Source organism: Mastomys coucha, unplaced genomic scaffold, assembly GCF_008632895.1.
Source record: "Mastomys coucha isolate ucsf_1 unplaced genomic scaffold, UCSF_Mcou_1 pScaffold15, whole genome shotgun sequence".
NCBI classification, from domain to species: Eukaryota; Metazoa; Chordata; class Mammalia; order Rodentia; family Muridae; genus Mastomys; species Mastomys coucha.
In genome coordinates this window covers 88,438,230-88,463,871 of record NW_022196897.1, presented here as the reverse complement: position 1 = coordinate 88,463,871, position 25,642 = coordinate 88,438,230, and the positions used below count along the sequence as shown (strand labels likewise).

The window sequence follows — 25,642 nt, the reverse complement described above, 5'->3', positions numbered from 1 at the left end:
CATTAAAACTAATAGAAGTGAAAGTGGGGAAGAACCTCGAGCAAATAGGCACAGGGGAAAATTTCCTGGAGAGAACGCCAATAGCTTTTGCTCTAAGATCAAGAATTGACAACTGGGACCTCATAAAGTTGCAAAGCTTCTGTAAGGCAAAAGACACTGTCAGTAGGACAAAACGGCAACCAACAAATTGGGAAAAGATCTTTACCTATCCTATATCTGATAGAGGGTTAATATCCAAGGTATACAAAGAACTCAAGAAATTAGACTCCAGGAACCAAATAACCCTATTAAAAAATGGGGTACAGAGCTAAACAAAGAATTCTCAATTGAGGAACATCAAATGGCTGAGAAGCACCTAAAGAAATGCTCGACATCCTTAGTCATCAGGGAAATGCAAATCAAAACAACCCTGAGATTCCACCTCACACCAGTCAGAATGGCTAGGATAAAAAACTCAGGTGACAGCAGATGCTGGAGAGGTTGTAGAGAAAGCGGAACATTACTTCATTGCTGGTGGGATTGCAAACTGGTACAACCACTCTGGAAATCAGTTTGGCGGTTCCTCCGGAAATTGGACATAGTACTACCAGAGGAAACTTATTTTAATAAATAAATTACAATTATTTTAAAAAACAAATTTGTGCTGCTGACATGTTTAAAATATTTTTGTTTTTGTAAAAAAATCTTTATCTAAACAATTTAGATTTTTAGTTGACAGATACCATCTGAAAGGATTATCTCGTTAGCTAGGATACCACTGTATCTCTGATGCACTTCTGAAAACCCTGGGTTTTTGGGTAGATATTCCAGGGAAAACTTAATAGGGAAAGACATAAACTATTCATAAAATTAGCCAGAATTGTTAACCACCTCTTTCTCCATTATGGGATGTTCTTCCCTTCAGAGACTAAATTTATCTGAGAAAGTTTTACTTAAAATTAATTAGTATTATTTACTTAAAAGTAATTAGTAGATAGAATGAGTTAATCCCTTTTGAGCTGTTAGAATTCTGAAACCACGTAGAAGATTGTGAGGACAGGTAGTTGACATTTGTACCCACAGCCTCCATGGATGGGAAGTAACTGACAGCAGAGAAGTAGTAAAGAAAACTCTGGTTTTGAAGGCTGCCAGAAAATTCTGGGTCTTGCTCATTTCCAGAGGCAGCATTAGTACTTGGGAGAGCGAGAGGAATGGCAGGGATAGAAGGTGGCAGTTGGAAAAGGAGAACCCTCTGTCTTCAGTGTCCTTTAGCTCAGGTCTTCCCTCACCAGTGTGACCTTGGGTTTCTCTATCTCAACCATTGTTTTTTAAAATACAGGTTGAGGAAGGTGCTAAAAATATACAGCTGGGTTCGCTCATTGCGTTGATGGTTGAAGAAGGGGAAGATTGGAAACAGGTGGAAATTCCCAAAGATGTCAGCGCTCCACCTCCAGTTTCCAAACCCCCAGTGCCTACTCAGCCCTCTCCACAGCCTCAGACTCCTTGCCCTGCCAGGAAGGAACACAAAGGGTCACCACGGTGAGTGTGCTTATGTGAGCAGGTATGTCCAGGCGAACATGCTTATTATGTAAAAAGGGGAGTGATTACATCAGGGATTGAAACCAGTATCATGTTCAAAGCATCTTCTACTTTTCTCTTAGGATGCCAAAACATGAGATGATTATTTTACATCCTTCTTCATTTGATAGACAGTTAGTGAATACCTGTTTTGTTTGGGCCTTCTAAAAGCCTTGCTTGCTCAGTATAGAATAAAATCATCTATATCTATGCTGAACCCCAATTAGGTTCTAAAATTGCAGAACGATGTTCATGAGACCAAACTTAATTTTTGTGTTTTTATTCACAGAATTCAGTTTACTAAAATGTAAATTCAAGTGTCCAGAGTATAGTTGATACAAAATAGAAATTTCATTTTAGCATATGTTCCTGTTCAAGCAGTTCAGTATTTGAGATTCTGACACGGGTACATTTTCTCCAACTGTCCTGTGATAGTGCAGGTTCTTTGAACATCCGCCATGGACCGGGTTCGTTGCAGGGACTCCAATTTCCACGGGATGAGAATTCTGGTCAGGTGGGCAATAAGTCGGCGGATGACAAACAGACTTGAGACACAAGGGTGTGTTGAATCTGAATGTATTTGTATAAGGTGAAATTCAGGCTTAAATACCATACAGCAAGCAGGGCAGATGACAAGAGTCATGTTGGCAGGTGACACATCAAGGTCAGTGATCTTACTGACCAAGATCACATATCCAGTTGTGAAGTGGGCAGAAGAGCAATGGTGCCCCTCCCTACTGGGGCTAATTTGGTATTCCTATACTAATTCTCTGGTTCTGCTGGAGGCAATGACTAGAGGGTTCCGACCTAACACTTCTAGCTAATGTCCTTGAGTGGACACCCTTCGATTACTCTCTAGTATGTAAAACAGTTCTAACTATTGTGAACCATCTATTGCCCTAAGGAATGTGCTTGATCTCTGTTGCTAGCTCTGGCAAGGCAGATTCCTTGAGAGAAATTCCAAGCTATAGACAGATTGGTATTAACCTAGAATAGGTTGGAAACATTGTGCTGGCCAGGAAACAATGCCCAATCTTAGCCATTTACGAGTCATTTCTTGGGGTACCTTTATGCCTAAATATGAGGGCGTGTTGACGATTGGAAAGACTAATCTGGAACACGTCTGAGTTAGGAGATACCAGCGACTGTCTGAATATCCAGGAGGCACAGAACTCCTTTTGGATCCTTATTGCCTCTAATCCTAATCAGGCTTTTACCCCCGATATTTTGGATGTGACTGGAGTAGACGAGTGTGCATGGCAGACATCATCCCTAGCTCACCAGTGCCAGTGTTGCAGATTGGTACCTCTGTACCTGGTTTTTATGTAGGTACTGGAGACCCAAACTCAGTACTCATGCCCCAGCCCCAATACTACAGTTTACACAGCATACTGTGCTAATTTGATCAGAGAGTACAGTGTCTAATGTTGGGATCTGGGTAATCACAATGACCTATTAGCTCCCTGAGCAGCAGAGCATTTCTCATTTCCATGCTGGACTCCCTGTATCATCTCCTCTCTGACTTACACTGACAGTCAGAAGCCATCTACCTGTGTTCTGAATATTCACTCTTATTAAAGTTATTTAGAATTGGTAACTACTTGCTGCTTTATAAAAGTGTTTTGGTGATAAAGTAGATTGTTACAGATCAGTTTATGTGACTGTGACTGTCCTTATATTTTTGGTTATGAGCCTAGCCTTTAGTGGCTGAGCCATCCTCTGGCCTCACTGTGACTATCCTTGAGACTCATTTTAGCTCCAGTGTTAAGAATTCATTTTCCTAATTTTCAGCACGACTGTGGACATTTCAATCTATTTGAATCAATATAAGTGTTAATTAGTTTCATTTGTCTTCATGTTTTTATTCTTAGGTTCCGCTTAAGTCCAGCTGCCCGCAACATTCTGGAAAAACATTCATTGGACCCCAGCCAGGGCACAGCCACAGGCCCTCGCGGGATCTTCACTAAAGAGTATGTGCACTTGTTCAATCCCCAGTCCCTTCACTTACCTTTTTTCTGAAAGGATTTTTAAACAGCTTATTCTGTGTAGAGATTTAAACCAAGGCACACTGTTCTTTTGTGATTTTAATTGCTTTTGTTAGTGTAAGTTATATTCTATGCAAGGGTTTTCTGAATAATTGCACCATTATTAAGAATTAAATTTAATTTAGTAACTAAAGCACAGCCTTAGAAATGGTGATAATGCAGAAAATTAGAGTACCAGGCAGGGAAACATACTTCAACTTGTATAAAATCTTCACCAATTGCTTAAATTTCCCAGGTATGGAGATGCACTTTTAAAACAATTTAGTTCTTAGCTCTTCACACTTTGCTTACTTCATTCAGAGGAGTTTCCATTTGCAGTTAATTCTCGTAAGGATTTCCTTTTCGCTTTCATTGATCTGCCTGTGAGTTAATACCATTTTAATTATAAGTTTTATAGTATGCCTTAAAATCTGATAGGCATTGCAGATTTCTCTTGTTTATTTTTTCAACAAAGTAGTTTTATTGGTATATCCTTCTTTTAAATCCTAATCAGTTCTAGGGTCTGCAGGTGGCGGAGAACATGGTTATTTATGAGATGCATTGAATAAGCTCAGTAAGAACTGATCTGACATCTTTATGTAGGCAAGTCTAGTCAAGAAATTGGTACATCTTTGCACTTGTTTAAAATTGTCCCTCAACAGTCCATTAAAACAGATGGGCCTTTCTCTAGTGGAACTTAGCCTAATAAAGGTACAACAAGGACCAATCAAATGGGCCTGTGACCACATGTGAAATCTTCACAGCAATGTTGACTCTAATTCTGGTTAAATGACGGTAGCTGGCACTTTAGAGATTTAGCTAGAATGGATAGATATAAAGTGGTGGTTCTGGCCTGGGATGCTGGTCTTTTTTTCCACTGGTTTATATCTTTTTAATCACTTACCAGTCTGTGCCTTAGTTGAACTCTGTAAAAATGGAATAAAACAACTATCTTCATAATAAGATAGATCTACCTTGTCTGTTATCTGAGGGATAGGATAAACGGTCTGTTTAATTCATTAACCACTGAAGGTTTGAAGAAATGCAAAATAATTATAGCTATACCTGAGAAGGATCAGCTCGGCAAGTTCATGCAGTGTAAATTACAACAGATAATGGCCTCTGAGTAAGGGGATCAGCTGAGGTAAGGCTCATAAGTAAAGCAGGTAGGGGATAATGAGTACTGCCCTTAACGTGGTTGAAAATCATGCAAGAGACATCTAGAGTGTGTGTCTGGGATCCTGGTCTGGGTAATGAAAGTGTTTGCTCCAGAAATAGGTCAGATAAGGAGTTTGAGGAAGCGTTTGCCATAGCAGAGTAACTGATACGTGCAGCTTTCTGTCACACTGCAGAGCTGTCTGGGAATCAGGACCCGTGTGATGAAGATGAAGGAGACAGTTTATATAGGTCATGAAGCAATTATTGTCATTGAGACCAGCAGCAGTTCATCATTTAGGAGACTTGATTTCTGTGTTAGGATGTTTGGGAATCGTCCACAAGTCAAGGAATAGAGGATCTAAGGAAAGGCTCTTGAACTTAGTTACTAGGTGCCCTTTTGGAAAGCAGCTTAGTGGTAGTAGAGGTAGGACAGCAAAGACTGAATGGGACTGCCTGCTTCCCCCACCCCACCCGTTGGGTTTCACTATATAGACTACTCTGGCTTTGAATGTGTTGCAGACTTTCTCCTGCCTGCTAAATGCATGTGCCACTATGTTTAATGCATGCACAAATATTTTAAGAACTTGTTTAAAATTACAATAACATAGTTAATCCTCTTGATACCTTAAGGAAACAGCATTACAAGTTACATTCACGATGCTCTCTCCTGCTTTCTCCCACTATTTCCCAGTTCCTTTCCTGGCCTTTATGCCTTCTTTACCATAAGGAAGTCATCTTTGTTTTTTTAAATATCAACCATTCTAGAAGACTTAATGAGAAAAAGTGATCCTTAATGCATATAGTATTAAGTTTTGCTTTTGTATGCTAAGTTTAGCATTAAGATGAAGTTTGGAGAGAGGAATTGCCCCAGTGACTTCCACAGAAATGCCCTCTTCTAAAACAGTTGTAGAGCCCAAGGCTTTGGCTTAAGCATCTCCCAGTATGCCTTAGCAGCATGCTCTGGAAATGATGAATGCCATCTTGTTTCTGCTTTTGTCAGCTCAGAATGCAGGTGGGTGATGTGATAGCCCTTCTGATGCAAGAGCAGCGCCTCGAGCCATTGTGTCTCTGGAGAAGAGTACAGACTCAGAGCTGGTGTTCAGATTTCATGTTAAAAAAAAAAGGTAGTGCTCCAGATGTATGCTTTACACAAGAACAGTCATGAGTTAGCCTGCCTGAATGACAAGTGCCAGGCCACAGTCAGAGGCTCATTAGCACAATAGGAGTCTTTGCCACCAGCCTTAATATCTTTGCTATATCTAATTATTAAATCAGAGTAGTACTTAATGTTTTTGTTCATGTTGCTGACAGCATCAGAACTTGGCATGTTAGGTAGTTGTCTGGTTTAAGTAGTAGTCCGTAGAATTAGGTGATGCACACTGGAGTGAGCTACCTTCTGTGGCACAGAAAGGTTCCACTTGAGCTAATTTTCCAAGCACCCTCTGCTTTTCTACCAGTACTTGGTTCATTTGTTTTTCTCCTACTTTTAAAGTTCTTAATGCCCAGCAGTGCTTCCAGTTTAATCTAATTATTTAAGGGGCAGAAATCATTAAAATCATCTCGGCATTTTAGCTAAACTGTTGACTGTTATTAAACAACACTTAACATTTACACTTCATGGGCTATATAATTGTAAAATCAATAATAAAAGTTTATTCCAAATCAGTGGTTAAAATTATTTTCTACTTGTTTTTTTATGAATCAGAGTGTATCTAAGTCTGTCTTATGCACCCACTGCACTTCAAGTGCTGAGAGAAAACATTATACATGACTCTTCCCACCACGCTTTCTACTACAGAGGAGTCACCCATCAGTCACAAACTAGAGTGATGGCATTGCGTCTTTAAAAAGGAATACAGCTCCTCATCACTTTTTTTCCTCATCAAGCTCTGGTTTGCCCAATAATCTTATTTACTTCAATCATAAAACCAAATCACATCTTTTTTGACAAAGCAGTCATGCAAACAGGGAGGTGTGACTGTCTATTTACTGTCAGCACCCTGCCTTGTAGATCGATGAGTACAGGTACTAGCATTTAGGTTTTTATTACCTCTGTGTTTTGTTCTGATGACTGAGTAAGTGAGAAATCTCTGTAAGGAAATGTATTTGGTATTTGCTGATAATACACTTTGCTAGATAAGTATCTAATTACCTCACATGAAGTGCAAGGGACTGTAATGTTGGGCTGTAACTTATAAGTGTTCCAGAAAGGGAAATTTCCTTTTTGGAGGCATCGTTCTGAGTCAGTAGGTTTTATTTTATATCAGTGCTAACATTTTCATCTAGTTGGTCTTTGGGCTCATAAGTCTCCAGGAATTGTGTCATCTCTTATTGACCTTGACACATAAATATAAAGTCAGAATTTAGGTTTGGGTTATAAATATTATGGGTAATAATTGATTTTCAAGTAGAAGTAAGCTGGTTAAAGGCCTTAAAGGTCCACAGATCATTCCCTGGGACATGAGTCCCTGAGCTACTCTGTCAGCATCTCCAGGCTGTGGTCCACCCTTTGAGAAGCAATACTGCCTCCAGCTATTCTTCTGTGACTTTGTATGGTGAGTAAAGGGCCCTTGTCAGAAGGTCCTGCCAGTAGCTGTAGATTAGGCAGGCATATCCTAGTTCCTGTTCAATCCCAGCATTCTGCTCATCGTGGATTAATTCTCAGCTAGTCTGTTCTTAGGAGAAAATTGCTTTCACTTTATTTGATTTGCATAGCATGTCCACAGCTATTAGAAAGGTAGAAAACACAGACTTTGCAGCTAGCTCTGAACCTCGGTGTACCCCAGTGTTCTTAACCCTGGCTGCGCTCAGCACCTGCCTCTCCCTGGTCGCTACACTTACATTCTGGCCTTCCTTTTCTTAGAAACCTTATGTTAGAAGCTACATGTTTTCTGCCTAGATAGACCTTTCTCCCAGCCCTTGACTTGCCTCTCCACACCATTCTGTGTAATGTCCATCTGCCCAGGCCTCCCCCAGCTATTCTGTCTTCTCGCTCATTGCTCTCTAGCTCATTACTTCTTTGCTGTATTCCTTTTTAAAGATTCAATGCCATCACTCTAGTTTGTGTGACTGATGGGTGACTCCTCTGTAGAAGAAAGCTTATTGGGAAGAGTCATGTATAATGTTTTCTCTCAGCACCTGGAGTGCAGTGGGTGCTGAAGACAGACTTAGATACACCCTGAGCTTAACTTCTTGGAGTCCATGTGTGTCTGAATTAGGAGTAATAGTAATACCTCTTCTACCTGGATGATGTGAGTTTATTAACACACATGACATTTGGTAGGCTCTTTTCTTCTCTTCCCTCCTCTTCAGTATTGGGAATCCTGAATGTTGTAGCATTTCTATTGTTTTGTCAGTTTGTATTCTAAAATATTCCAAGAACACATGTCCAGAAGCACCTGTATAGGGAAGGTGCCACTACAGTGGGCTGGGCCCTCTTATGTCAATTAATAATCAAGACAATAGCCCCTAAACATGCCCATGGGCCAGTCCAACCTGGACAGTTCTTAAAGACCCCCTTCTCAGATGACTCTAGGCTATGCAAAGTTGATGGCTAACTATAACCTACCAAACTAAAGTGAGGACTTGACATATCTTATAGTCTGAGTTATATCCCTTCGTAAACAAATGTACCTTTGTTTTACAAAGTAGTACAAAAGAAAAGTCTGTAAGTAGTTTATTTTTCATTCTAAGTGATAATAATTTGGAAAATATTCCAATGAAAGCCATAGGGATTTATGAACTTGACACTCTGAATTCCATGTGAGAATTACTTCATAAACATACAGTAAAATGTTTCAATTACTACATTATTCATCTAGCTAATGACACTTGTCTCCCAATAAAAGACAAGTTTACTTTTTAATAAAAATTACTATCTTTACTCAATACTGAGGTGTTATATGGATCAAATAGATTACACCTATCATAGAATTCTGTCTCTAAGTGAAAGGTTTGGTTTTGGCCTAGAGAGATGGCTCAGTGGTTGAGAGCACTGACTGCTCTTCCGAAGGTCCTGAGTTCAAATCCCACTAACTACACGGTGGCTCACAACCATGGTGTCACAAAGATCTGACGCCCTCTTCTGGTATGTCTGAAGACAGCTACAGTGTACTTAAATATAATAAATAAATAAATCTTTAAAAAAAAAAAAGAGGTTTGTTTTTTCCCATAGAGAAAATTGTCATCTCAAATATGCCCAATAGGTTTTAATTATTAGAAATTCAGATTATTAATTGGATTTTGAAAATTTATGAATAGCCTAATAAGAATCAGATACCTAATAAGAATCAGAAGACCATGTAGAGGAAAGACTTGCTTAGATTTTGTAGTATTTGCTTTAGTATTTCTCTTCCTTTCATGGTTATACAATTTCCTTTCATTTCCAGAGATGCACTCAAGTTAGTTGAGCTGAAACAGATGGGCAAGATTACCGAATTCAGACCCGCCCCAGCTCCTCCATCCTCTCTCTCAGCATCTGTGCCTCCAGCCACAGCTGGGCCATCTTACCCTCGGCCAATGATCCCACCAGTATCCATCCCTGGGCAACCTAATGCAGCGGTAAGGTTTTCTCAGTAAGACTGTTATGGTCTAGATATGTAAGAAAGGGAATAAAAATAAGTACTGTGTGCTTTAAGTACTTTTTAATCCATTGTAACAAGAGCTTAAAGCTGTAAATATAGAGAGTACCCCTAATTAGTTTTCTTGTAGATTTCATAGCACACATGAAATTGTACAGCACTCTCCTCTGAGGAGGATTGTGACTTGACCTCATTTTACCACACATACATATGCTGTAGTCATGGCACTTTTTCTTGCATGTTAGAATAATTCGCAGCTCCTTTTTATGGGTACATTTATTTTTTGTTAAAGGAATTAAGAGCTATTTAGAACTTACTGTACAACACAGTATACTTTCTTCCTCAGAGACAGCCAGCTGTTTTGTTCTTCTGTTTAACCCATTCTTCTGTGTGTCTTTAAAATAAGGGAAATAAACACACACTGCTTCCAACACACACTGCTTCCATTAATAAAGAAGCTTGTTCATTATCATGATTGAAAAGGACTGAGAACTAAGAGTTTCATTCACATGCAGCATTTCTAATGAACATTAATAGTATACTGTCTACATAAAAATTTGGTATGTCAAAGCTTCCTTAAAGTAGGCTATAGAGGATTAATCAAAGTAGGAGGAAGATAAATCTTTCAAATGCTCACAGAGTATAGAGAGCATGTGTTCCATGCAATCAGAACATCTTGCTAACAGAAGTGTTCTTCAAATATCATTTGTAAAAGGAAAAATAAATTATAGGTTTTTTTATTATCCTTAGAATAAAAGATGAGAACAGGATTAAGTGTAATTGGATGCCCATGGCTTTATAAAAATTTATATTAAAATTACAGGAAATTTTTTTTATCTCATTTATAGCTTATACTTTGATTTCTTAGGAAATAAGATACTCATAATTATTTTTAAATCATAGAAGCGCACGGTCGTTGACCGATTATCCCTTATGTACTATGTTGCCTTTTTCTACACTATGCGGTCTTTATAAGACTTGCCTATAGTCAGCATTTGTAACAAAAACTGCGTACAGGCTGTCTGAATGAATTGCTAGGTATTTCTTTCTGTATTCTCATAATAAACATACATGAGCATATATGCATTGTACATATGTACATAGTAATACATTTCTCTCACACTCAACATGCTTCTGTATATGTGTAGATACACACAGTATATACATATATAGTGATGATAGGCTGGTTTCCTTTTAGCTATCTTAAACATGCTAATACAAAATGACTCATTCAGAACTGAAATTTAGATTTTGCTATTTTTCTATAATTGTGTAAACTCAAGCCAAATACTTAGATTTCTTATTTTCTCCCTTTGCATAAAGAACTTTAACAGTACTTTTATTAAATTAATCTTTTATATAATTACTAGGTCTCAGACTGGATTTCAGATAAGTAGTGGTTTTATATATTTTTCTATTTATGTTTTAATGGAAAAAATTGCTTTTTTTTTTTGGCAGGGTACATTCACTGAAATTCCTGCTAGCAATATTCGAAGAGTTATTGCTAAGAGGTTAACTGAATCAAAAAGTACTGTGCCTCATGCCTACGCTACTGCTGACTGTGACCTTGGGGCAGTTTTAAAGGTTAGAAAAGATCTGGTCAAAGGTCAGTAAAGTTGAATTTATTTTCTGTTGAATATATGCTAATCTGATAATCATGAACTTTGTAAAATGCACCTTGTGTAGCCTTTAATCTCATTTCATAACCTGACTCTGCTCTACTCTGGCTTGTTCTAGCACAGAAGAGAGAATGGTTTTTTCGCTACATAAAGTAGATTGAGTGTGTAACATTGAATTAATCACAGTCTACTACTTTATATACAATAAGGACTTCTGTTCTTCCTTGCTCTCATTCAAACATCTTGTCTGTATTGTTTCCACCTGTCATTCAGTTCACATTTATCTACTCTCTGCCACACAGGGAGCCTGCCAATAGTCTTGTGGGGTCACACACTGCCCAGTGGTTGTTTTCCTAATTAGAAGTAGGCTTTATAATTTTGTCTCCCTTAGCTTGGGTTTTCTGGTTGGTTGGTTGGTTGGTTGATTGGTTGGTTTTGATAAGAACAGATGAATGACTTACTCAGTCTAAATGCTTATTTATCTTGAATAGCTTTTGATAGTACTAAGTGGACAAGCAAAGGTCTTAACAAAACTCTTAACTGATTAAAGAGTGAATGGATTGTATGTCTTAGACAGCACTTGAATAACACTCTTCTTTACACACTTTTTAATTGTATATTCATAACACATTTTCAGATTACTAAATTGAATTGTCTTTCCAAACACATTTCAAAATAAAGTTTCAGAGATGTGTGGATTTGTTAGCATGAAGATCTTATTTCAACCTTATCCATTCTTTTGCTGTTTCTTGCCTTACTGCACTGGCTATAAAAGCCAGAGGTGTAGATAAGTGTTTCTGTGTGGTCTGGATTTTGGGTGGGGAGAAGCATTCAATCTGTAGCATTTACAGAAAGTTTTTGATAGATCTTTTTCAGGGTGCAGAAATTCCCATTCTCTGATTCTGAGAATAAAGTTGTTTTCATCTTTTGAGATACTCTTTCTCTTGGTTAAAATGACAAATTACATTGGTTAGATGTCAGTTATTCAGTCAGCCTTATATTTCTCATACAAAGCTTTTTCATGTAGTTTGGTTTTATTAACATTTCATTAAGATTCTTTATATTGGCTGCATGTTAGTAGACTCAGGAGGCTGGAACAGAGGATTGCAAGTCCCAGGCATGTCTGAACTATGTCTAATTGCATGGATACCTGTAAGAAATACTGCCCTTCCACTTTCTTTCCTTGGGTTCGTTTGTGTTCCCAGTGTTTGTCTTCACATCTTGTAGAAGAGTTAAGAAATGTTTCTTCCTCCTATGCTCTATAGAATGTTTATTTAGTACAGAAGGGCTCTCTTTTTAATGTTGACAGAGTTTAATAGTGAAACTGTTTACGTCTGAGATTTTAATTGATACTTGGGATTTGGTTGGTTGGTTGGTTGGTTGGCTGGTTGGTTGGTTAGTTGGTTAGTTGGTTAGTTGGTTAGTTGGTTAGATATTCTAGTAAGTTCTGTTTATGTAGCCACAGAAATTCATGATCATCCTATCCCTGCTCTCCAGGGCTAGGATTATAGGTGTACATTACCATATTCAGTTTCTTAATTATGTGTTAATTACTATTATTAGGACTTGAAATTTCCCACAGTAAGGAATTTTTAAAAAGTACTTGAGATGAAGTCACCTTTGCATACATTAGATTTGAGGGGTCTTGCTTTGGAGGTAGGAGTATGTTGTGTGAAGCTGGATAGTCCTGAAGCTCAGAGTGTGTGAGGTTAGAAATAGAATTTTGGAGGTATGGCAGCTGTCTTCTAAATGGCATCAGAGCCACCAACTTCAAGTTCCTGTCTGGTCACAGGAGCATGGAAAGGGGGTGGGGGGAGGGCAAGAGTAAATGAGTAGATAGGAGAAGAAAACTGGGTGAGTCTGGGCAACCAAGAAAGCCAGCGAGTGTAAGTGTTGTAGGGAAGAAAGTGATGAAGTGTGGAGTGCTTCTCCCGGCTACAGTAGGGAGAGGACAAACTTCTAGGTGAGGTGATGGACTCAGCTGCTGCCAGAGGCTGACATATGGCTGCTGTGGCACTGAGTTAAAAAGTAGCTCCCATTTAGTGACCCTGTTTAATACTTAAAGGTGCTTGTGTTTGTCTTAAATTCTTTTTTGTTATACATTCTGTTAGATAAAGGGGAAGTTTAAGCAACCTTTACAAATACAGTTGTCTATTTGATATACTTACATACTCTACTTTTCTAATACTATCAATGTATTATAAAATGTGCACAGAAGAAAGACAGTTGAAAATGAAGAAGACTGGCCGGTACACAAGTGGAGAGATTGTTTGCCCTTTAGAGCCATGGTAGTTAGGACTTCTATTTGGTTCTAGTTGTACTGTGCTCTACTAGTTCATGTGTATGATTGTTGAATGCCTTCACAAAATGCTAATCAGGGTGTAGAAGTGAACAGTTTGATGGGAAGAATCCTGAAAATTGAATTCAAGGCCTGAGCATGGTAAGTACAGGTTACCTGTAGGCTGTACCCAACTCTACAAGTAAGCTGTGCACTGTCCCTTAACCCCGTGTGTAGGACTTCATGCAATCCACGTTTTGCTAAGCAAGGAAACGTGTCCCACAAAGCAAACAGGCTGTTGTTCTTCATCGCTCTGTGCTAGACTTGTCCATAATCTACAAGTTTGAGATCATAAGGATCAGTGTTAAAGTATTACAAATACTGGTTTTAATATACTTATTCTTCTTTCAGATGACATTAAAGTCTCCGTAAATGACTTTATCATCAGAGCAGCAGCTGTTACTCTTAAAGTAAGTGGTCAATCCAAAACAATTGTAGCTTTAAGCCAAATGTCTCTTGGCTTAAGATGTATATAATTTTATTGCCAAAATGTCCTATTATTCAGTTTAGTTGCTTTACAGGTAAGGAAATTGAGAATCAGAAGAGTTCAAAAAGTAGTTGTAGCAGAATAAAGAGCATCTGTACAGTCCACACTGATCGATCCTGTGTAGTCAGAGAAGAACCAGCCAGCACTAGAGATGAGGAATAGTCAGCAGAAGCCTGCATCCCTCTACTGCTGCTTTACAGTTACCCGGGCCTGGTCAGAATGAATTCTGGCTCTCTTCTTTATCTTTATCTGTCCACACTTTAAGTAATTAATAGAGGTTTATACAATTCCCTAATAAAAATAACCGGGTCTAGTTGATTTTGATGAGATCTTGGTGCTTTATCCTTTGCCTTTGTAAATATTGATGTGTGCTAGAATTTACAGTCTTCTCTTCATTTTTAAAGCATGTAATTCCCAGAAAGTTGCTTGTCTTATGCCGTTTCCCAAATATCTAAGCCAGGAGCCGCTGGCTGTTGTAGTTGTTCACGTTGATATTGCCTGAGATGCTCTAAGCACCACCTTGCTTGTATCATTGCTGGCTTGTTTTCCCCAGTTACTTATTATTATATGTTTCTTCCTTTTCTTAGGTGTGCTTAGTTAGAAAACTTGAGTGTGGAATTCATTTTTAATAATTCTTTAAAAGGGTTAAGAGTTTGAATATTGTTTTGAATTCAACTTAGATCATGTCCCATGGGTCTTCATTATGTATTCATTAACTAAATGTCATTCCAAAATAATCTTCCTTGTTAGGGGTTTGGTGTGTTTGTGTCTGTGTTTCATATATGGGCTTGTACACATGTGTGTGCGCTCATGGACTCTAGAAGAGGGCTTCAGGCAGCTGTGAGGTGCCTGATCCAGATGCTGAGAATCAAACATTGATCCTCTACAAGAGTAGTGCATGCTCTCAACCTGGCATTCCCCTAGCCCCTTGTTCTTTCTATTTTGTATGATCTGAAGAATTTGGAGTCTTTTGAGCGATTGGGGCTGTGTTTTTACTGTTTTAACATTCTGGCATTGTTGTGAATGAACAGTTACAGAGAAATTGTAAGAATAATTGGCTGCTGGGCTGGAGAGATGGCTCAGCCGTTAAAGGCTAGGCTCACAACCAAAAATATAAGAATAATTGGCTGATTACAAGGGAAAGGGATCAAACAAGAACCTAGATAGAGTGAAAACATCATCCTCACAGAGTGCAGAAGTGACATAAGAGTGACATGTGTGACATGAGACAGGCTGTGCATTACCATTGGTAAATGATGTCGCTGGACTCTTGGTTTTATTCTGCAGAAAGCACAGAATTTCTGAGAAGAGAAATTGGCTTTTGGTTTCTGTGTTCAGCCCCAGATTTGCCCAGTGATATTTGGTAACATCAATACACACCGTCCATGCATTTAGCCATTTTGTATGTTCTTTTTGTTCTTCAGGGTAGTTCTCTCTCTATGTTAAGTCTGTACCTGTGTGTGTAATGTCTATATCTCCTGTATATGATGCTTGAGAAACTGGTTTTAAATAGAAGGCTCATTACTGAGGGCTTTTTAACATGTATTTCAGAGTTGTTCTAAAAAGTTGAGTTTTCATGCCAAAGCAAAGTAATTGAATGGCACTACTGTTTTCTGCTATACTGTCCCCTTCAAATTCATATTGGTCATGTAGTTTAAAACATGTATATCATCAGGATGATGCATACTGCTGAAAAGTGTTTGTTCTTCCCACACTTGAACAATAATCAACATTCATTTTTTTCCCAAACCAAAGTTTTATGTATTTCCTTCTGTGTAGCTATATTCACATCAACAATAATGTAAGTCGCATTTCTCTGACTATAGTCTCAGGCTGCTTCCTTGATAGCATGTTTTTTTCTGCTTATAGCAAATGCCTGGGGTTAATGTCACCTGGGATGGAGAAGGCCCAAAGCAACTGCCCTCCGTTGACATTTCAGTGGCTGTGGCAACAGATAAAGGTTTAATTACACCAATCATAAAAGATGCAGCGGCTAAGGGCATACAGGAGATTGCTGACTCTGTAAAGGTATGTGTCCAGAAGACTGCTTTCAAACTGTTGACTGTCCTTTCATTTTAGCATCTGCTGAGAGGCTGTGCGTGTGTGTGTGTGCACGTGCATGCATGCGTGTTGTATGTGTGTGGTAAAAATTCTAAAATTAATATATATGTAAATTAGAGCTTAGCATCATTCATGTTCTGGGCAAAAGCTTAATTTCCAAAGTCCAAAATTCAGTCTTAAAAATTGTCTTAGTTAGGGTTTCTATTTGCTGTGACCAAATACCATGATAAAAAAGCAAACTGGGGAGGAAAGGGTTTATTTGGGTTACACTTCCACAGCACTGTTCATCATTGAAGAAAATCAGGACAGGAGTTCAAACAGGGAAGGATCCTTGAGACAGAAGATGATATAAAGACCATGGACGGTGCTGCTTACTGGCTTGCTTCCCATGGCTTGCTCAGCCTGCTTTCTTATAGAATTTAGGACCACCAGCCCTGGGGCAGCACCACCCATGATGAGCTGGCCCTCCCACATCAATAACTGATTAGGAAAATGCCTTCCAGCTGGATCTTATGAAGGCACTTTCTGAATTAAGGCTCCTTCCTTTCAGATAACTCTAGTGTGTATGTCAAGCTGACATGAGACTAGCCAGCCTGATGGTGTTTCAAGTAGATTTTAAAGTTGTAAATTAAGACTACTTGTCTTAGTCAGGGTTTCTATTCCTGCACATACATCATGACCATGAAGCAAGTTTGGGAGGAAAGGGTTTATTCGGCTTACTTCCACATTGCTGTTGATCACCAGAGGAAGTCAGGACTGGAACTCAAGCAGGTCAGGAAGCAGGAGCTGATACAGAGGCCATGGAGAGATGTTCCTTACTGGCTTGCTTCTCCTGGCTTGCTCAGCCTGCTCTCTTATAAAACCCAAGACTTCCAGCCCAGGGATGGCACCACCCACAGGGGCCCTACCTTCTTGATCACTAATTGAGAAAATGCCCCACAGGTGGATCTCATGGAGGCACTTCCCCAACTGAAGCTCCCTTCTCTGTGATAACTCCAGCCTGTGTCAAGTTGACACACAAAACCAGCCAGTACACTACTGAAAGTAATTAGCATTCCCAAGAGTTTCCTGAATCTACTGAAAAGCAATTTTTGAAGATCCAGTATAAAAGCTTTTGTTGTTGTTTTTGTTGTTGTTGTTATTGTTGTTGTCTTTGTTGCTACATAACCACATTACAAAGTAAGGATGCATAGCAGTCAACTTAGACAGCCACTGGAATTCCTAAGGCCATTTTTTGACAGAAGTATCACATTAAAGTGTTTATATTGAACCTTTAATATCTTTAAAAATTAAAATGCAACAATGTTTCTTAAGTGAAAGGTTGTACCTATTAGGTCAGTTAAAAAGTCAAAGTTAACAGTCTGGTTTTCTGGGATATGTCATAAGTCATTTCTTTTGGTCCACAAAGGATACATTCCAAAGAACCCTCATAGATGCTGGAGAACACACTATATGTACTTTTCTCTGTGCATACAGCCCTGTTCCGAGCTCAATTTATGAATCAGGCACATTGCCAGTTTAACAGAACAATCAAGTAGAGCAGTTATAGTGGTGCACTGTAGTAAAGTTGCCAGCTTTGTGATTCTTGCCATTGGAAACATATTTAAGTACAGGAGGGATTAGGTGAACATGAGCGCTGTGGTGATGCCGGGAGAGTTGATCTGGTGGAGAGAGCTGCTCGGTGTCTTATGGGTAGGTAGTGTATACAGCATGAGAAAGGGCCAGGAGGCAGTGCATGCTTTCATCATGCTACTAAGAAGAGCATGTCATTTCAAACTTACTATTCATATCTAGAATTTTCCATTTAATATTGTCAGCCTAGGGTTGACCACTGGGTGACTGAAACACCACAAAGTAAAGCTACAGGTTTTGGGGACACTGTACATGAATTTTATGCATCAAGGATCTTTATCACCATTGAGAAACAGGTGCTTCAGTGTTGCAAAGGTAAAAGGAGACTAAGTGTCGAAGTAACATTTTTAAAATGTTAGGTGGAAGTTACTGGTCTGTAGAGCAGGGATTTTCCAATCATGGTGTGCATTAAATTTTAACTATTACAGGTTGCAATGATTCTGAGCAGTTTTTACTACTGTAACACAGCATCATTAAAATAGCTATGCTAGCATTCTCTGGTCCTTGCATGTGAAGGAACCTTGGTTTAAGAGATGAGGGAACAGACCCTGCAGCCTCCAGCACCTTCCTGGTTGCTGAGCACTGCTGCCCTAGCCCAGACCGGCATGCCACTCTGAGGCTTTGGAGCGCCAGGCATAAACTGGGTTTTGTGTTTAATCTCAATGGTCATGGTGTTCAGCTGCTGCTCTTCTTTTGGTGGTACGTACACTTACTCCTCTGTGCTTTCATGTTGAACTTGACTCCTTACCCTCCGGGAAAGGTAAGCAAGCCATTTCCCCATTTTAGAAGAAAGTCTTTATACAGTTGCTATTTTGTTATCGTTTGTACATGGAGATTTTATAATGTGTCTTATTAAAAAGTGAAATGCTTTGAACAGTGTTTGAACAGAAAAATATTAGAGTGATTTTAGTTCTAGAAGTAAAATCATTTTGTGACTATATAGTCTAATATGCCTATCTCTTAAATGAACGTTTTGTAAGCTTGTTAAAGAATTCTAAAGGTGTTTGTATAACAGTAACAGCAGTGACTGTAATGAACACCAGTAGGCATTCCTCTGTAATTGTTTGAAAAAGGTCTGTATATATAGTCCTGGCTGTCTTAGAGCTTGATTTGTAGACCAGGCTGACCTCAAGCTCACTGGGATCTACATACTGCCTCCCAAGTGTCGGAACTAACAGTATGTACACCATCACCATGCTAGCCCTGTGTGTTAGCTTTTGTGGTAAGCCAATCATATATATTAAGTCTCTTCAGTCCTCTTTAAAGATAACCTATCAGGGACAAAATAATAATTTCATGGAATTGATAAACTGATAAGGAAAACACTTAAATAATTTGTGTAAGCTTCTGTGCTGTTAAGTGATGGATCTCTTATTCAACTCCACCAGCTGGGCTCTATAGACTAGAGCCTATGCTCCCAACAGCCAAGTATTACACTTCCCATGCCTTGTTTGGTGGTAGTAGTGAGACTGTTACTCCTCTAAATCAGTCATGTTTTCTAAAACAAGCAAACAAAACCCCATATTCCATATTTAAGGAATGAACGAGTGGAGAATAGCTGAAGAATTAAGTTAGACCCCACACGTGGCAGTGACTTGGTTGGCATGATTGGCAACAAAGAAGAAAAGGAATGGAGCTGTGCAGCTGTGGTGCTTGGAGGTGTACAGCTGTGGTGCTTGGAGGTGTGCAGCTGTGGTGCTTGGAGGTTTGGAGCTGTGGTGCTTGGAGGTGTGCAGCTGTGGTGCTTGGAGGTTTGGAGCTGTGCAGCTGTGGTGCTTGGAGCTGTGCAGCTGTGGTGCTTGGAGCTGTGCAGCTGTGGTGCTCTGGTGTAGACAGATCTATAGGTCAGGATTAAGACGATCAAGGCAAAGTTAAGAACAGAGAATTCTGAGTTACCAGTCATCCACCAAAGATGCAATAAAGGCCTTGCAGGAATGTGAGATCAGAGCTTCAGGCAGCCAGTGAACAAGCTCTGAGGAGACATACTCAGGCTGGCCAGAGTGGAAACATTTTTGCAGTGGGACCTGGATCTTTGCCAGGTTGGCTCAGGATTTATGCTGGCAATGCACAGCTTCTGGAACCTTGCTTGGCTGTCTCCTTCTCATTGTTTTGTCTCAGTTCCAGAGCTACCTTCACAGGCCTTCTGTATCTTCCATGGCTTATACATTTCTCTGTCCTGTGTTCTCAGGGTATCCTTTGTTGCCTCACAAAGTATCTAGTTCATTTCTATGTCCTGTCTATCTGATGTTAACCTCCTTGTACATCAATATGGATACAGTTCTAGGAGTGCTTGGAATGAACTAATTGTTCCGAGAATTTGTATTTGTACCAGAACTTGCTGGTAAAATCTGTGGACCCCTGGCTAAGTCATTTCTTGACCCTCAGTAATCCCAAAGATGTCAGTGTTGGGTTAAAGGCAAGTTACAGCCAAATCAAATATGCAAAATATTGTCACTACATCATTTATATGTGTTTTATAGAGAGTTACCATACACATTGTATATTATATTAATTAATTTTACCATATATGTAATTATATTTATATATAACAGCAAACTCTAAGTCATGTGTTAACTTTATCTAAGGCAGAGGCAGGATTATCCTTATAATTGATGAGACATGTGCAATATTTTAATTTTATCAAAACCTACTGGATTGACAAAAATGCCTCTGTTAAGCCTCATAGGGAGTGTTGTGTAGAAGGCATAGAACCACTGCACAGCATTTGGCATGGCCAACCAAGAGCTTCGAACCTTTTTAGGGAAGTTTGTAGTGCTTTAACTTCTTAGATTGTCTGTTCTCGAGCTTCCTGTACTAGGTAAGACGAACATTTAACTATCTAGCAACTGCCCTGAGCTCCAACCGAGGGTGTGCCCTGGATGGACTTCCAGTGACACAGTTGACTCTGATGTGATTGTGTTGCATTGCTGTACTCTGTTCCTTCCCTCAGGTTCTGTCAAAGAAAGCAAGAGATGGAAAATTGATGCCGGAGGAGTACCAAGGAGGATCTTTTAGGTAAGATTTAAATTCTTAATTATCAGTAGCATCAGTCAAGTAGAATAAAACTTACTTAGTCCATGTCAACCTTTTCTCGTGTATTTTTTGAAGACATTTTTAAAATATAGCCTTAGTATCATGTACCTTAATTTAGATAGCAAGACATGAGAAAATATTGTTCTTAGTAGACCTTCCTATCACTTTGAAGGAGCCTATTGGTTTTGAAATGAGCATTCTTTTTACTAACTGTTAGCTATCCTAAAATGACAGCCACATTTTTTAAGTTAGAATTTTTAGTTTTAGAATTTTTTTTACTAGATACTTTCTATATTCACATTTCAGATGATAATCTCCTTTCCCTGTTTCCCCTCCGAAAAGAAAACAAGAAACAAAACAAAACAAAACAAAAAACCTATTACCTCCTCCCTCCCCCTGCTCACCAAGACATCCACATTCTTAAGCTTTTATTTTTTACTTACTATATAAGCTAAACTCAGCCATTTCCTTTCTTGTGATTAGTAGTAGTAGTAGTAGTAGTAGTAGTAGTAGTAGTATTTTATTATTATGCTAAATAATCTCTGTTAACATATCCAGGTTGGTCTTACTCCCTGTGGGTATTCCAGTTCTTTCCAGAGTGGTACTATTATAATTAGGTCACCTCACACATGCTTGCCTTTGTCCTATGGGACCTGTTCTTAGTATGTGGTCCTAAAAGTAGAATTCCTGGATTCAGAGTTTGACAGATTTTGCCAAAGAGTTTTCCAAAATGGTTGCACTGATTTTCACTTGCCTTGTCATTGCATGGAATCCCAGTGTTCTGTGTTCTTGGTGGCATTTTTTTTTTCTATACAGGATTTCTCTGTGTAGCCCTGGCTGTCCTGGAACTCAGGCTGTAGACCAGGCTGGTCTTGAACTCAGAAATCAGCCTGCCTCTGCCTCCCAAGTGCTGGGATTAAGGGCGTGCGCCACCACTGCCTGGCTCTTGATGGCTATTTAATAATAGGCTTCAAATTTGACTCTTTCTTGGGGTTTTGTGATCAGGTACATGCCAAAGAATAGTGCTGGACACCTTTCTAATTCGTTAGTTATTTGTTTGTCAGTTAGTTCATCAGATGAAGGCATTGTTCTGGCATCTGCTCTATAAAACCAATTTGTAGGCCTTCTTAGCATGTTCAGATGCACATGGGTGTGCATGCAGGTGACTCTGACCCCTCGTCCTTGACTCTGCTCTCATGCTGAGGTTGTAATGGACAGAAATTCTGCAAATTAATTTCTTTTTGCCTGAGTTTTTCCTCCTAGTTGGTGATACCTGTCCTCTGTCAGGAACTCTGCCTTTTCCAGTGAACCTCTTCTGGGTTGTCATGAGAGGCATTGCCATTCTCTTTTTTGAAATAGGTTGCCATGTGCTGTAAAGTAGAAATCCCAGATCTTTCTTTCTCATAAAAATGTGAAATCAGCTTGGGGCTGTCACTGAAAGGTTTCTCCCCAAAACGGGATGGTGACATGGCTGTCTTACTCAGCTTCCATGTCAGGTTTTGCATTGTGTCTGGCTCTTGCTCAGTTAGCACAGAAACCCAGCTGTCAGATGTTTGTAAGGAGACTTCCAGCTTTGTTCACACTCACCATGATCTTTTCTGGCTCCACATATTCCAACAAAGTTTGCAGTCCATTTGTTTCTCAGACACAAACACACAGCATATGCTTTGCTTAGATTTTGATTGCGATTCTGCATTAAATTTGGCAACTCAGCTGTTGTTAAATGTTTCTGAGGGCTTCAATTTCTTTCATTTGTTTGAATTGTTTTATACCTTCATAGCAGTCATAGATCTTCTTTAAATCCTACTTAATATCTGTCTTTTGGCATTATGCTAAATTGATACTATTTTCAGGCTTCATGGTTAAATGTTGATAACTTAAACATAAAATATAATTATCTTGACCTTTTACCTGGCAACATAAGTTCACTTATTGAGTTTCTGTGTAGAACTTTAGCTTTTCATCATGAGTTCATCTGTAAACCCTAACAGCTGCATTCCTTGTCTTCACTTGTCACACCTTACATTTCCTTTCTGGTCATGTATGAAACTGAAGAGGACCTCCAGTTGAGTACTCACTGTTCAATAGTAGTTATGATATTTATGTGTGCTGGTAGACATGATCTTTGGGCCTTTGAGTAGCATAGCATAAAGTTCAGTAATAAAGTACACATACCTAATTGAGACCGTGTCACCTACAGCAGTGTTTTTCTCCCCTCTCTAGTATTTCCAACTTGGGGATGTTTGGCATCGATGAGTTCTCTGCAGTGATTAACCCTCCTCAGGCCTGTATCTTGGCAGTTGGGAGATTCCGCCCAGTGCTGAAGCTCACAGAGGATGAAGAGGGGAACCCCCAGCTGCAGCAGCACCAGCTTATAACTGTCACAATGTCAAGTGACAGCCGAGTGGTTGATGATGAACTAGCTACCAGGTTTCTTGAAACTTTCAAAGCAAACCTAGAGAATCCCATGCGACTTGCGTAGCCTTCAGAGACCAGACATGTGATTGGGTGTTCAGTATGGAGTAGATGAAATGCATATTTATTTAAGACGAAAGCTTTGGCCTGAGCTGTCTTCCTCTCCCCTGTACGTTTACTGTAGAAACGTGTGTGATAACGAACTGACTATTAAAGAGCATTTGCTTGGTCAGATCCACTTTTAACCTCTGGTGCTGTACAGAAGGCATTAAACTGATGTAAACTACATCCTATGTTTCAATCATTTGAAATTTTGGAATAATTGTGAATGTATGATATTGTAAAATTTAATATATAGAACTGTCCCTTAATCGTATTGAAGTTATAACCGGGCTTCAAAGAGATGTCTGTCTATATTGGGGCCTCTCATTTTTTATAAGCAGTGCTCTTGATATACTTGAACAATTTAATATGTACAGTTAGTTTATTCTGGATAAGTACATAAGTACATTTTATTAGGGGTTGTGACAACATTATTAAACTTTTGTGTATATAAAGCCAGGTGTCTTAGCTATATGTATTTCCAGTCTTACCTTTCACTTCTTTGACACTGTGAAGCTCTAAGGATACAGTAGGAATGAAGACAGAGGAAGAAGAACTAAAGAGTTGTTTGTTCAGAGACCTGACCTTATAAAGTTGGGGGAGCAGCTGGGTTTGTACCTGCAACCTCAGCATTTGAGAGACTGAGGAAGGAGGGCTGCTTCGAAGCTGGCTGGCTACATGCACAGTGAGGCCCTGTCTCACAGAGGCCGGGAGAGTGTGATACGTGAAAAGCTGCAGTTGATCTCAACTTCAGCAGTGAGAACTTCACTTTCATGCTGGGTTGGAATCTATTGAAATAAATTGTTTTCTCTTACCACACCTTGTAAGTTTGTATTGTTTTAAATACAGTATTGTTTGCTGAAGCATTGTAATCAAGTTTGTATTGTACAGTCAAATGTGAGGAAATAAAAAAATTCTAGTATACTTTGATATGACGTGCAAAATACAAGAGTGGCAAATAAGCTCACCATGGTGGTTCACACCTGTAATTTTAGTACTTGGGAGATTAAGTCAGGATGCCCTTGAGTTCAAGGCTAGCCAGAGCTATAGAATGAGACCCTCTGTTTCATAAGAGAGAAGACCTAGGATGGAGAGCAGATAGGAAATAGTTCTCGTCTACTCCATCAGTTGAGCCAAATTGTCCCTCATTATCAGTAATGTTAGAACTGCTGCTCTCTGTTGGCAGCTCCTACAAGATAACGATATTTAAATGGGATGGTAATGAATGGTAATTTAATTCACCAGTCACAGAAAAAGTTTCTACTTAGTGTCAGTTGACATAAATCACCAGAAGAAAGACTCCATGGTACAAGTTGTATTAAGTATGACATGATGAACTATAGCCCTAACAAAAGAGCCTTCAAAAATAATTAGTGCCCCAGTATAGCTCTTGTTAAGAAAAATATTTAATTCCGTTATTCAGTTTTAACAAGCCATCTTAAAATGGACTCTTCAAACTTTTGTCAGATTAACTTAAAATTATTACCAAGCACCATTTTCAAAATAGCTTTTATAGCTGCACTATTTTAAAGGTCAGTTTGGCTGGAATGTTTTCAATATTGTGTGAGTGTGTATGTGTGCTTGGTTGTGTGTGTGTGGACACATGTTCCCAGGTGTGTAAAGCAGGAAACAACCTTGGAGTGTTGTGGACTCTTGCTTTCCACCTTGTTTGGTCCATGATCTCTTGTTCACTGCTGTGTATACCAGGCTAGCTCCTGATAATTTTCTTGTCTCAGCATCTCGACTCCGTGTAAGAACAGGTATGCTTATCGTGTCTGTCTTTCACATGTGTTCTGCAGGGTCCAAACTCAGGTCGTTAGGTTTGCATGACAAGTGCTTTTACTCACTCAGCCCTCTCCTCAGCCCCCTTTTTTAATTTTGACAGCTGAGGACTTGAACATGAGATAGCCGTAACTGTTTGCTTGGTCTCTGTCTTCTATGGGCCGGGATCACTAGCAATAGTGCCTCCATTACCTGTAGATACGAAGGAGGTTGGTTCCCATCCAAGCTTGGACAGAGGCACTGTTTCATCTGAAGCCATTTCAGTTCATGGACAACACAAACCTAGTTGCCTCTTATGGTTTCTTTAATAGTTAAGTAATAATCGGTGTAGAAGCTTTCCCTCTTTGATCAAAAATAATTTCTCTAGCATTTCTATCAATTAGATTCATGTAAGCAAATTGTCATTTATGGAAATAATCCTACTACAGCATGAGATCAAGGAATGACCTTGATTTGAAGGAATGTGGATATACATGGTCTGAGCTATGTATGCATCAGCAAGCCTCTTCCTCCACCACACTACTGTCTATGACAGGCAAATATACTGAGAGGATTAAGAAAGAGAGAAGGTTTCTACCTTGCCACATTTTTCCTACTTAAACAAGGAAAACAACTAACCATGAATTATGAGGGAACAGCAACATTCATTTTAGTTAATGTTTAGCTATTAGTCATGAAAGTCTTAATGAAAATTTACCTCTGCTAGTCAAAATGGGCTGTTCTCCTTAGCCACAGCTCCTACTTAGGAGCCAAAAACAATAGCTTGTCCATTATTTTTTGTCGCATTAAAATCATCTGGATGTTGCTGGCCAGGCTTGAATGAACACTGTTAAGTAATTTATAAATATTGTTAA

At 39.2% G+C, this 25,642-nt stretch overlaps 1 protein-coding gene across 3 annotated transcripts in view; it reads left to right on the top strand.

The window, feature by feature from the left end:
* Positions 1–23,930, top strand: part of Pdhx (pyruvate dehydrogenase complex component X) — a 62,140-nt gene extending 38,210 nt beyond the window's left edge. For all 3 annotated transcript variants that reach the window (XM_031371175.1, XM_031371176.1, XM_031371177.1), the window contains 8 exons: positions 1,319–1,518; positions 3,429–3,527; positions 9,128–9,299; positions 10,778–10,925; positions 13,628–13,686; positions 15,633–15,791; positions 20,407–20,471; positions 22,713–23,930. In XM_031371175.1, coding sequence (XP_031227035.1) covers positions 1,319–1,518; positions 3,429–3,527; positions 9,128–9,299; positions 10,778–10,925; positions 13,628–13,686; positions 15,633–15,791; positions 20,407–20,471; positions 22,713–22,971 — 1,161 coding nt within the window. In that variant the 3' untranslated portion in view covers positions 22,972–23,930. The remainder of the gene's footprint in view (positions 1–1,318; positions 1,519–3,428; positions 3,528–9,127; positions 9,300–10,777; positions 10,926–13,627; positions 13,687–15,632; positions 15,792–20,406; positions 20,472–22,712) is intronic.
* Positions 23,931–25,642: the final 1,712 nt, after the last annotated feature.